The following is a 13,890-nucleotide window of genomic DNA, read 5'->3' as shown; positions in this document are numbered from 1 at the left end:
ACTGGCTCTGCCAGAGCTTTGCTCAGCAGTCTCCGAGCACAAGAAGTTCACTCTGTCTGTGTCATTCTTTTCTTAATTAGCCCAGGAATGACCTGTCTGCAGAATAAACACATACGAGCTGCTTGTCGTATCTGCTGTGAAGCAGCCTTCGTTGAGGCCAACAGTTACATGTGTGCTGGACAGTTTGTGTCGTGTGTCTCAGAGGTTAATTGGAATTTGCCCTTTGAATATCCCATAATACACTTCGGGTGTGTGTTTGTGCCTCTCATCAGGATTCATAATTGTAAAGAAGAGTAACAACCCCCCCATTGTCATCTGCAGCCTGCAGCGATGCTTGACTGCGCAGACATCACCTTATATGGAAGTACGGTTTCCATCACTGCTGATCTTCTTTTCATTTAAACTGCTGGTCTGTCAAGTCAGCTCAAATGGTGGCTTCTATTCTAAGAAGGCATTTTTCTGAGGAAACAAGCTTTGATTCCCTCGCTCGTGATACTTTGAAAGGGAAACCTATTCCTGTCCTCCATTTATGTTCGTCCCTGTGATGAGGGGGGCGACGTTGCACACACTGAAACCCACACACAATGGCACACACATGAAAAATCAAGTGCAAGTTCTCCCTGATTTGATTGCTGTCCTGATTACTTTCATTGATGGAATAGTAGATCAAAAAATTTACATGGTCGCAAAAGTTGGCAAGCCAGAGAAGGTAGCAGAGCGCCAAACCTAGAAAGCTTTGGAGGCTTCGCTGCGTGACTTTGCTTTCTCCACTTTTAGTATGTTTAACAACTGTATCTGTGTTTTTTTTCTTCTTTTTTTACCCAGTCAAAAAAAAAAGGATTGAATTGGAATGGAAGCAATTGTTGGCATTCATGCTCGCAGTGATTAGGCACTTACTTCTGCTTGACGTTGCAAATTGAATTAGTTAAATGTTGAGGAGCTCAAACTCTGGATTGCTGAACCTTAATTTCCACCCATTAGTAATTTTTAACTTCAACACTTTTGCCTGACTGTCTTTGATTTGACCAAAGGCAAATACAATTGAATTTTGCCTCGAGCTTTAGTCAAAACAGTTTTAATACGATGGTAGCGGTACGTAGCTTCGAACAGAAATTAAAAAGCGATTCTTCAAGGTGTGGACAAAGTAAATATTCGTGCCAAACAACATGATTGTGTGAAACAGTCAATCGATGAAAATTTCTAATCAACAACCACAGTCATTTATTCTGATTCATCAAAATGAATCAAAAATTTTAAATAATATCTTATCTTAGTCTTGGGGCATTTGGACATGCTAATGTTAGCTAAAGTGAGCAGAGTTAACAGAAAGCCGCCCTCTGGATTTATGGTTGGATTATATCCGGTATAAGTTTAGCTAAAGTTTGCATTCATTTGGAGTGTGTTTGATCCTATCTGTCTCTGCTTTCTGAAGTTACTGCAGGTCTGGCCTGCTGTAGTACTAAACTCTCATCTGGAAACTTTTTGTACAGAGTTGCCGTCGATGACACCACTTACTGACATTTTGTTTTCCGGTGTGTTTTTTTCCATTTATTATATTCATTTTAGCAGTGGTTGGCAACCAGCTTGCAACGGCGCCGCACCACTGCTCCAGATTGGTGGCCATGTGATTAATTTGCATTCAAATATGATAACGACTTAATTGTTTCACATTAATCACATACATTAACACGTTAACGTTGGCAGCACTAATGTAACATAATTAAAATCAATTCCCAGGCTTTTTTTTCTCTTTGCTCAATAGATTTTCCTTATATATCCATTTAGAAAAAAGAGCTGTTATTATGTGTCTCAAATGAAAATGTGAGCCATTGCTGTCTGGAGGAGACAAAGTATGACCTAATGTCTTTCTTTGACTTTAACTAAAAATATTACTTCAGAGAGAGGTGTGTGCTCGACACAGATGACTTTACGATGGTGTTAAAACTTAACTGCTTGTAAAACAGTGCTTCATCTGTTCTTATATTTTCTGTTTGGATGGAACCTCATCTGCGTTTTAAAGTAGCACAAACACAAAGATGCAAAGTGCCTCCATTTGCACTTTTTGTTCTCCACCGTTGCTAAAGGTAATAACCTAAAGGTAATAACTTAACGTGATTATGGAAAGTATATCCCAGATAACTGCTAACGAGTCACAAAGCAATGTTAGCACTTAGAAAGAAAAATGCATCTCCCAAAGAGAGTCTGCTCGTTTGCCAAAGACATCATCTGTGTTTTAGCAACTACCCTGCATAGCGCAGTAAAATGCAAAAAGCGCTCTGTTTTTATGAACTTGATTGCATAGTTTGATTAAAGCAACAATGTACAGTTCAAACTTAGGAGTGAAAATAGACTGAAGTTTGAACTCGAATGTCTACGAAAAAATTATTTGGTATGGAAGGAAATGGGCATAGATTAGTTGTGACCTGCCAGACAGAGTGTGTGAGAGCAGATCTGCCACTGTTATGTGTCCTGAACAAGCTGAGCAATTCGCTGAGGAGACCACATGGTGTGGGTGACCCTTGACCCCACCCTCCAGCTTTGTGGCCCTGTCGCTCCATTTTTTTCTTTCTTTCTTTTTTTTGTCCCTCTTGTCGGTGGTATTTACCCGAAGCAAACCTCCACGGATGGCTACCTCGAGATTAAATGTTGACTCTTCTCGAGTGACAGCAGGAGATGGTGAATAAACACGGTGAGCTCCATAGGAGAGGCGGCGCATTGTATGCTAAGCCTTGAGGACATTCATCAGCGGGGCCTGATGGATTCCATTAATAAAGGACCTTTGGTGTTGCCGAGTACTGTTGAGCATGTGCAACTCCAGCGGTTTCAATAACACCTGAAATACCAGTTATTTATCCCACAATGAGGTGTTTGACATTTACTGATAAATTGAAGGAAGCGTGTCAACAAGTCTGTGTGACTGTCACAATACAAAAACAATATGTATACACATACATCGGACGTTTTTGTGATTGAAATAAAGAGAGGCCATCAAATCGTCAAAAACATATTTTTTTTCCCATTCCCCTTGTAAAGTAATTACTTTCTGAAAGTCCATTGATTGTTCCTGGAGAAAGTAGTTCATTGTGTTGTGTTTTTTGGGTGAGCGTTTCAGCAGTTAATGATGTTTGCCAGAATATTATAAAATCAACAGTAGAGCATCTTGTTCCAACAGAATAATTTCATCGGACAAAAAGCATTTCATGCGAGCTGATAAATAAAAACAACAACAGTGTGATGCCCAACAAGGCAGGGTTAGGGTTTCGGGGTTCCTCATGTGCTAGAAGTCCCAAATTTGATGTGGGTGTGTCTTGAGGGATCCTGATGACAAAGCAAGTGGCCCCATGTCTGTAGGACAAAATTGACCTTTGACCCCCATTGACTTGTACGGTATTAGGGTTAGGGATAAGGCTGAATTTAGGGTTAGGGTTACGCTTAAAAGTGAAACCTTGCTCCTTGTTCAGTGGCGGCTTGATAGCATCCATCTCTCCCAAGATCACTACTGGGTGTTTCGGATATGGTTGCTCTCCCACGTATATTTATTTTATTTTTAACACTTAGATCAATATTAAAGAAAATAAAGAAAAACTATCAATGGCCTCTTTTGTTCTTGTCACTTACTTTATGTTTTTGAATTGGTGGGGAAAAAAAGAAAATCTCCATAAAGGTTTAGCTGCCTGCTTAATTGAGGCTCGTTGTCATGTGTGGGGTGCTGGGGCAAAGGCTGAGATATGAGCTGTGCTAAATGCTGACAGCTGGATGGTAGTCTTATCTGTGGCCTCCCCTGAAGATACGTGACAGCTCCTGTGATCACTGTGATGTTCAGCACCCTGGACGGGGGCAGATGGCCATCAGTCGACTTCAAACAGGGTAATTCAAGGTTGGCCATTTGCTTCAGTCTTCTTTTTATCGGAGATACTCAAGGATTTTTCTCTTTTGAATTGTCTCAGCACTCATGACTGTCTGAGGTCAAAGTTTTGCCAGGAGCTAAAGGTTGCTACGCTGGCTGCACTGGTTTAGTTGTTAAAGCTTCTGGTTGAAATCAGCTTCATTTATTTGCCAGCCACACGATCTGCACAAAAATGTTTTAACGATTCCGCATGTGCAAATGATGGCTGGGAAGTCGAACTTGGCCCTTTCAGCCAGGGCCAAAAACTTTTTTCATTCTTAGCAGCGGTATGAAAGTATTGTACGTTATTTGGTGAAAGAGCACCGGGGCACATTGAGCCAACCACCTGCACTGCTCTGATTGTCAAAGTTGATGAAAAGAAGCATAAAATGGAACATCAAATCCGGCGTTCACACAGCGAAGCAGTCATTCACCGCCCTGTTTGGGGATTGATGCCACGGCCACTCCCTGCACCAGCACACACACACACACACACACACACACACACACGGTCTGTAGACCTGCCATACAATTATATTTGATTTTAAAAGAAAGGGGAAAACTTTTCATCAAATTGTCCTATTGCGACTGGATTATGTTGGCAAGTAAATGAAAAATGTAAAAAAGTTTGGCAATAAAAAGCGATAAAACCTTATGAGACGTGACTTAGTGCTTTAGATCTTAATAAGTTATTATAAAACAAATATTTTGAAATTATATTCAAATTGTTGATTTACATCTGATTTATCACAAATGGTGGTATGTGGAATGCGATGATTTTTTACGTGTTTTTCAAGCAAAACTTGTTTTGATTGGATATTTCTGCCATCAGCCATGTCTTGACTGCATCTGAAATGTTCTCATCATCTAGTTTAGTTTTCAAACTTTAGTCAACTTGAGGACAGTCATTACACATTCTTTGATTCATAAAATAAACATGTACATTTTCTAAAATGTCTGTAGTATTGCATGTGCAGCCTGGGTATTAAAAAAAGAATAATCTTTATATCTTTTGACAAGGTCACCCAATATATTAACCTCAAATTATTTCCATTTCCGTCTCTCTCTCTCTTTCAACAGCTCCACTCAGATGTGGACAAGGGAGACGGCAAGGTGAAGTACGTGTTATCCGGCGAGGGCTCCACCTCTATCTTCACCATCGATGAAAACACCGGAGATATCCACGCCACGAAGCGCCTAGACCGGGAAGCTCAGGCCTACTACACTCTTCAAGCTCAAGCTGTGGACAGACTCACCAATCTGCCTGTGGAGCCCAGGTCCGAGTTTGTTGTGAAGGTCCAGGACATCAACGACAATGAGCCAAAGTTTCTGGATGGGCCGTACTTGGCGGGAGTGCCAGAGATGTCACCCTTAGGTACGTCGCTCTCTTTTTCTATCTTTTGTTTTTTTGTGTGTTTTTTTTTTTTTCGTCTAGTCATAAATGAAGGCATCGTCTTTGGGTGTTGAAAAATTCATAAGGGAACAATGTACAAAGGCTGAGCTCCCAAGGTTCACTTAGAACTCTGGACAATGCAAGGCCATTTATTTATGTTGCATGTCTGGAATTTCAATAGTAATGGCAAATAGAAGTTGTGAGTTAAAAAAATGAAGAAAAAAAATCAGAAACTTTAACAAATAGCCAAATTGTTTTGTAATTGACACAAAACCTTGATCTATTTCGAATCACTGAGGAGCTGTGAAGGGTCTTTAAAGGTTAATTTCTTAAAAAAACGGTATAACAATTATTAATTAATAATATATAACAATTTATATATTTTTTATCTTGATTGGTGAACAATGTATTTCAACAGAAATTATGCACCTTCCATTACTTGTTCTTTGTGAAATGCATCATACTGATTTAATTTTCTCATTTTAGTGCCTTTTTTCATTGTTTTTTCCAGTTATGAGCTAAATTATATTTTTCTTTTCGACATGAAACAACAACAAACAAATTCCAGTGTCTGCAAAAGTGTTTTTTTGTTCTTGCATAGATCATATTATATTTAGTTATCTTGTTTGTTCTGCCAGACGAGATCTGGATTTGCTTTTTTGTAACTCGATGGCAGGTGGACATCTGGAATCGGGGCTCAGAGGGGAGGCGCTCGTGATAAATATGTTCATTGGAGCAGATGAAATTCCACTAAAGATAGTCCCCCTTTTACATGTTGCACTACCTCAACCACATGATTTCTCTTGATTAAAAATAACAGCATTATTGGACCCAGTGAAATCGCCGCAATCAATTAAATAACCCAATTGCAAAATTATTTATACGAGAAAATGTGGGTCAAAGCAAAGCTGTGGAAAACTGCCCTCAACCTGTCGACAGCATTGCGTGGCTGTAGGACTCGGAATTCATATTCTGTTGGCCCACATTAGTATTCATTACCGGAGATATTTTTTATCTGTCTGTTTTAAATGCAGTCATGGCGGGGCTCATAATATCAGAGCCTGTTTTTAACTGTTTAGCTTCTCGCTGCATGGTTCTGATGGCTCTCTCTCTCTCTCTCTCTGGCCTGAAATACTGCTTTATGCAAATATGCCACAACATCTTGAGGCTTCTCACTGCAGCAGGTGCATGAGGGAGGGAATGACCTTGGCACTGATAAGCCATGATGAATGCACTGCTGGTTGCACCTTAACTTGTCATTCGATATAATTAATTTATGTATGTATATTTTGCTTCTTTTATTTCATCTTCAAAGTGTAATTATTTTTGCGAAAAAACTGTAGGTGCATTGCGATATTTAATTTTAACGTCATTGCGGTGCAGGAATTTTGCCTATTTGTCGCATTTGCAGGTGTTCACGGACATGAATTTGATGCAAAGTTTTGATGCACCTTCATTTACATATTTACCACCACTCACACTCTCACACAAACACACACACACACACACACCAGCACAGACCTCTAGGCTTAAAATGTTTATGAGTGAACTCAAGCAAAACTAAGGTCTGATTCAGACTTAAATGCCAAAGGCACACTGTTTCCAGTTCAGACTCAGAGTTGAGACCAGCCACGACTGTGTGTGTTTCTGAACATGTAAGTCCTAAGAATTCCATGAGTGAAATAAGTGAAGTGTAGCTTGCCTGCTACCTGCACTGTGTCTTCTGCCACCACTGACGCAGCAGGGAAGGTCATCCTGTTCAGGTATTTGAGGCTCTGTTTGTGTTTGTTCCATGTACTGTGTAGCTGTGGCATTTTCATTTCGACACTTCAGTGGCTTCACACTCTATAAACATGCCAATGGCGTAAAACCAGGTTGCTGAACATTCCAGGGTTACTAAATAGATGTTTCTGATTTCTTGTGCTTAATGCGAATGCGGTGTGTTGGCCGCCAGCTATCGAAGCGTCTGCGCGGTTTTGTGCGGACGTGGCAATGTGACTCATATCACTAACTAATTCCCCTCCATGAGGCAATAAAGCATAATGCTTACATATAAATTTAATCGAAAAACAAACAAAAGTGGTTCAGATAAGGCAGTGTGGAATGGGAGGGTGCCAGTTTGTTTTCTTGGACATGTTTCTTCAATCCCTTTTATAATCAAAAACAAACTGATTCTATTATGTAATTTTGTCATTTATGGTAATTGTAATTGGTTGGTTTGATTTTTGACTTATTTTATTATTAATAATTAACAATAGTAATACTAATGCGGAGAGGATGGGCAGGGTTGTTAGTTATTTATTTTCTTTAATTAATGCTACTTTATTTTATTTATCTTTTTTTTTAAGTGAAAACATGGCCCATCCAATTATTTATTGAATGTGCCATCACATCATACACAAAACCACTGGATGTGGAGTCTGTTTTTTGGAGCCTTCAAAGTGAAAATGGATTTTTTTTTTTTTTTGACAGCACAGTGGCACTGGGGGCTGTCCCCAAAAAATGAAGAAATAAACAAATAAAATAAAATAACGCATTGCTTTGCTTGCTACGCAGGCGTAGAGATTTCTAAAGGATTACACAGTCAACTGTCAACAGGGGGTACAGAGCTCAGGCTTAAGGAGCCAGAGGATTAGAGTACAAGGGCTTGAAGTTGTGTCCAACCCAAGATAAGACGGCGACTCAGCCACGGAGGAGACAGTGTTTGCTCCACCAAACTCAGGGTCACCCCTGCCACTTTATTTGCTCTGCCAGCTCCTGTGAAGGTCTTTGTCACAAGTCGGTAACAACAGGAGAATTATGCATTGGCTCTCTTTGTAAATATCTACTCAGAGCAATTATCAGAGCGGTGAGGAGTGGGGAGGGGGGCCAAGCACCTCTTGTCCTCAATAATTCCGTTATAGATGTCTTTAAATCATTAATGGTCACAACTCTGCGCCGCTGATAAATGGGTTCAATTTGGAGGGAATCATGGATTTAATTAATTAAAGTAATTAGCAGCCGTGCTCGCCCATAGACGCGGAGACCTTGCGCCCCGGGGATCTCGGAAGGCTTTCGTCTTAATCACGACGGGGATGTCAAATAAAAGACGGAGGAGGCAGCGTGAGGACAGTTGGGGAGGTGCGACGGATGGTCGCGAGTCTCGGATGCCTCGCCCTGTGCGCTGGGGATGAGGCCAGCCGGGGCTCGTTACAAGCTGAGGGAATGGCGCGTCAAACCGAGGCCAAAGCTCTTGAACGTGGTGCTCATCAGTCCCGCAGTCAGCTGTCACTGCGATTGTCTAATTCATGGGGAGAGGAGATCAAGGGTAGGGGAGTCATTTCATTGTCTGAAAGAGTAAATATATTGTGTTGAGCATGATGCCGATGATCACTGGAGATCACTTATATCATTGTATATATAACGGTGCTGTATAACAATTTAGAGCAGAAACACAAAGAGGCTGCAAACAGCTGATACAAGATAAAGAAAAAAATTGTAACGTCTTCTTCACATTCGAACCACATGCCTGCAGAGCATCGACCTGAATGGCCAGTAGTCACAGGACATTTGGCATTTATTGCCCTGTAATCTGTGTCATAGAGTCTGACAGTTAAGCTGCAATTGCAATTAATTATATTTAACGGCCAAGGCGAAAAAGCCATTGCCAGTAAATGTGCCTTGAGTCTTTGAGTTTATGGTTTATTTTCCCCCTGTTTCTGCAGCACATCTTCACTTCAGCAGGACAGACTGAAAAAATGAATTGAGCGATAATCCTGTTTATCTGAAACAATGGGCAGCGGGTGTGGATGTGCAGGAACATCATCAACTAAATCGAGTGCCGCCGCTTTGAATGCAGAGCTTAGGCTTTTGCAGACATTTTTGCAATAATGTTTTTATATAATGTAGCTCTTAAAAATCATTTCAAGTCAGAGATCAATGTCGTCATGTTTATATTTTCAGCAGATTAAGTTTGTTTGAATAAAGTCGAAAATGACACAAACTATTCAAATGCCTTTTTTTTTTTTTTAAATCATACGTCACAGTGCTCTTGGCTGTTGCTGCCTCCAGCATACACAAGTGGTTGAGGAAAACCTGTCTCTCTTCAAAGCAGCGTGCCACATTTATTTTCATTACTGGCAGATGACAGTTGCTCTCCCAAGATGCTACAATGATAAGGAATCCAGTTTTATACACGGCGGTGGGAGGAGGAGGTGGAGAATTGGGGGGGTTGACGTGCAGACCAGGTCCATCACCTCAATGAGGATGGACAATTATTGAAGGGACACATAGGGGGCGTGAATTGAGGAGCAGATGACGGGTTCATGGAGCAGAAAGAATCTGCTCGAGGTGTCTGACATTTTTTATATTTTTATCGACTCCTGTTTATCCGGGCCGCCCTATGGGAGTGAGGTGTTTGTGAGGCCCCGTGGCGCAGAGGACTCAAGGTGGACGCCGGCGAATAAATAAATTAATAAAGATTTAATAGCTGAGCCGCAACTGAGTCCATATTGAATGTTAATTTACGGCCTCATCTGCTGAGCGCGAGCGAGAGGTGATTCTTAACTATCAACCTGTAATAGAGATTTAGACATCGCCTGGGTTCTCTCTCGTGCACTCGTCCCCTGACCTTGGTGTTTTAAACTACCTATAATATAAGCTGTCATGACTAAGAGGTGATGATATAATCTAGGTGTCCTTCTCCAACTCTGATGGCGATAACTTCTCCCGCCATCGTGCACCCCTCCCTGGTTATACTGTTCACAGCCAGGGCCAGAGCCTGTTAATTCTGCTTTATGGCCAGAGTGGAGGAATCTAATCTTCAATTTCCATGATCGTCTCATTTTGTAAAAGCCTGTAAAAGTCGGCGGCTTGCCGAAAAGTGAGATTTTATCACATTTTTTTTTTCTCGAAAGTAAAATATTTGTGAGACAGCGTTTTTATTTTCTGTGACATGCTGCTGTGCAGACTTGTGCAGCTAGCTCGTGCTATAAAAGTGAAATATCCAAGTGCATATTGTGAGAGCAGCTGGAGAAAAAGGGTGGCTTCTTTTTTCTTTTTTTTTTATAATGCTGTTAGAGCAGGCGTCAACTGTACGGCCAGCGCTGACGCACAGTTTAACAGCAGGAAATATCCTGAAGCATAAGGCTGCGTGATAATTCAACAATTAAAAGGCTGATGATCAACTGCAAGACATGCAATTGCTTTGCAAACAGCAAAGAAAGATGGAAAACTCATTCAACAAATGAATTCTGCTGGTGCAACAAGGCTCGGTTGCCCCCATAATGAATGACCTATTGAAATTGATTGGCAGTGATTGTTTCTGATTTCCCCCCCCTCCTCGTGAAATCTTCAAAAGCATGTCTGGATTAGCTTCTAATTGTCAGCTGTCGTTTTGAGTCACATCAGCCACTTTTCTTTGGGAGCTATTTGAACAGAAACGCTGTAGGAGTCGGTGGATTGTGTCTTCTCTTCCTGGAAGGAAGAGTAGGGGGGGCAGACCGATGTCTGCTGACCTCACAGTCAAGTGTGTTTCAACGAAATTGCCTTCGTGCTTGTTTTTGTTTTTTTTAAGAAAAAGGCCACTTGTGGCTACTGAGACAATGTTGCAAGAATATATTTTGCACTCCCAACGAAGGAAATTGCATTTCTTGCAGAGATTGTGTTACAGTGCACACTAATTATGGCTAAATTAGACGTACAGCCATTCGAAGATCTGCGTGTTAAAGGTTAGATAATGTTTACTTGGGCCGTGAACACAGGGTTTCAGTCTTGAAAGTGTTTGATTTAATCTCCATAATTTGAAAATATATTCAGGCTGTCATTAAAAAACAAAGCAAAAACAAACAAAACCCATTATCTGCGTCCAAGAGATATCACAGAAATATGTATTTTGCAAAAATGAATTTGCAACCATTACAAATAAAAATTAGTCAGTGCTCAGAGTGTCATCAGCATATTTCATTGAAAACCAATCTGTTGCCCATCACTGCCAACATGCAGGATATTTATAGAACAATTTACACAAACAACGCGAGACATTTGAGCAACAAAACATGTACCTGCCTGTCCTGTTTTGTTTTCACAGGCACGTTCTTTTTTTTATTTCATCTTTGCAGGTTCATTGTCATTTGCATCTGTTAAAAAAGAATTTCAAGTTGGATAGAAGTGGATGGTTTTGAGAGATGATGACAGCAAATATTTGTTTTGGTGCTCATCAGTTCTGAAAAAGGAAGACAAAGTGAAAGACAAATAAGACCATCCAACTCCTCAAATGCATTTTTTAAACCAGTGTTTTCCAATGCGACGGCTTCACATGCTCAGTTTATGGATTTGGCTGTGTGCGCCGTGGCCCCTGGATGTTGTCTCGGGAAACTAATGTTGAGCTGTCTGCCTGCAGGAACAATGGTGGTGCAAGTGGCAGCCACGGATGCAGACGATCCAACTTACGGGAACAGTGCCAGGGTGGTGTACAGCATCATCCATGGACAGCCCTACTTCTCGGTGGAGCCCAAGACAGGTTGGTACCAGGTTGCACTTCATTTGCACAGGAATGTACCTCTGGTTAGATCTTTATTTTTTTTTTCTTCCAGACAAGACATTAATTTGTCGCTCTCTAAAACGCTACACTGCGATAGCTGAGACAATTTGAGCCAGAGGGCTGAATGGATTCTTGCAAACACGAGGCAAAGAACGCTTGTCGCAGCACAAAACCCTCTTGATTTCATTTCACCCCCCCTAATTTACATAGAAAATGATTTAAAAATGTATCGCCTTGAAATCAAACGGACAAAAGTGCCTTTATACTGAGACTAAAAATGTCTTTCCGACACTTTTATTTTGCCGTCAACAAATTAAATCACTTCGTCTCAACAAACGCAGCTGGCAGTCTCTGCTTTGTGCCATGGAGATAACAATAGCGAAAATAATAATAAGGAAAAAAAAACACCCTAAAAGTCTCATAAATTTGCAGTAGAACATACAAGGCTGTTTGTTGACTCATTTTTATCCTGGAAAGTGCTGCAGCCGTGCACGTCGTCATTGCTGGCTCATTAGCTGCTGCCCTGCCGAGCTTTTGCTACTTCATGCAAAGTGCTTCCTGCAAGAGAAAACAAAAAAACTAAAACGCACGAGCCAGCTCTTAATATTAGGCGTGACCCTCCACTTCATACAAACATGTTGGTGTTCTTTTTGTGTGGCTGTAATTTGAAATACTGATGAAAAGCCACTGTGTTACAGTCATTTTTTGCAGAAGGCCACGTTTCAAGAATGCGTTTCAAGTAGGCCACAACCACTGGAAGAAAATGGAACATTCAAGAAAATGAATGTATATGACAACGAAGGAAATATCTGAATGACTGTAGATCCCAAAAATATATATATCAATATATACACTCTCTTGAGTCATTCAACCAATGAATGTTCCTTATGCTGCTTTCGTTTAGGATAATTTCCTGTGCCTCCATGTTTTCAGGCAAACATTTGCATGTGTTATGCACACTAAGTGAATAAGTTCCTCGTGGATATTCTCTCGGCTCAGACAGTCCTACCGGGACTTTTCTGAGGCTGAGGCTCTTTGATTTCCTGCGGAGAAAAAAAGAAGAAGAGCGTACCTGTGGGACAATTAACGTGGTAAAATGCTGCAACCACCTCCTGCATGATTAGTTTCTCTTCGGAAATGTGAATAATTGTGTTGCCTCTTCATTCAAACAACCTTCCACAACCCCAGTTCTATTCTTCCATTTAGCTGACGATCAACCAGCAGACGTGCGCTGACGTTGATCATCGTGAATTGTTTTGAAGCGATTCCTTTTATCTCCCACACTTTACTAACATACCAACAATTACTCTATTCTACCCCCGTGCCTTATTTAGATATGCAAAGCCACCTTTGGCTTGCTGAGCTCTGCCTCTTGCTAAATGTTCCTTTGGTATTCAAGATCAACACTTTAAGCTTTACCCCGAGCAACTCTGGGCATTACACAGAGAGACTCAAACCGTCTATACATTATTATATGCTTAGAAGTCACCCCGTAGAATGTAGGATTAGGCTGTTTATAGATATACATAATATCAGAAGCAATTTTTCTTTTCTAGTCTTGTCTGTCTGACATGTGAGATCTTGAGCTGATTAATGGTGGGAAATTCACTTGTGAATTCAGAAAGTCTCATCTTGATGCCGCCACTGAACCTTTATGCTGGAGATAAGCTAAAGTGAGAAAAAAAAAATCACATGATAGAGGATTAGAACTTCATGTATGATCCTTTTTTTCTCCCTTTTCACATTAACCCAGACCATCTCTGAACAAAAAGAAACGAAGCAATCAGCAAGCAGCTAATTGCTTTTTATTTGCTTATTTTTCTTCCAGCTTTATCAATTGGAAACTAAAAATTGATCTATATGAAAAAGAAATACTTGGCATCTCCTTGAAAGTAAACTGATAACACATGGCTGATGGAAGCACCAAATGTAAACTAAGTTCTCTCGTCTGTCAGACTTGTGACTGTGGAACTCCAACGTCCAGTGAGAAGCCTTCTCCTCTTCCTCCTTTCCCTCCACTCGCCTTTTACTTGATATACAGTCGTGACTCCAGTTGTAAACACTGGCAAGAGCTGAGCCTGAAATTATATA

The 13,890-nt window shown here is 40.7% G+C and overlaps 1 protein-coding gene across 1 annotated transcript in view; it reads left to right on the top strand.

Moving 5' to 3' along the window:
- LOC142902497 (cadherin-7-like) overlaps positions 1-13,890 on the top strand; it is a 67,237-nt gene that overhangs the window by 22,247 nt on the left and 31,100 nt on the right. Inside the window, exons 3-4 of the mRNA XM_076047625.1 lie at positions 4,967-5,261; positions 11,659-11,778. Of these exons, the coding sequence (XP_075903740.1) occupies positions 4,967-5,261; positions 11,659-11,778 (415 nt within the window). The remainder of the gene's footprint in view (positions 1-4,966; positions 5,262-11,658; positions 11,779-13,890) is intronic.

Source organism: Nelusetta ayraudi, unplaced genomic scaffold, assembly GCF_046127955.1.
Source record: "Nelusetta ayraudi isolate G7.1 ecotype Tasmania unplaced genomic scaffold, CSIRO-AGI_Nayr_v1 ptg000094l, whole genome shotgun sequence".
Taxonomy (NCBI): Eukaryota; Metazoa; Chordata; class Actinopteri; order Tetraodontiformes; family Monacanthidae; genus Nelusetta; species Nelusetta ayraudi.
Note: the sequence above shows the minus strand (reverse complement) of the source record. Positions and strands in the feature narration are given on the sequence as shown.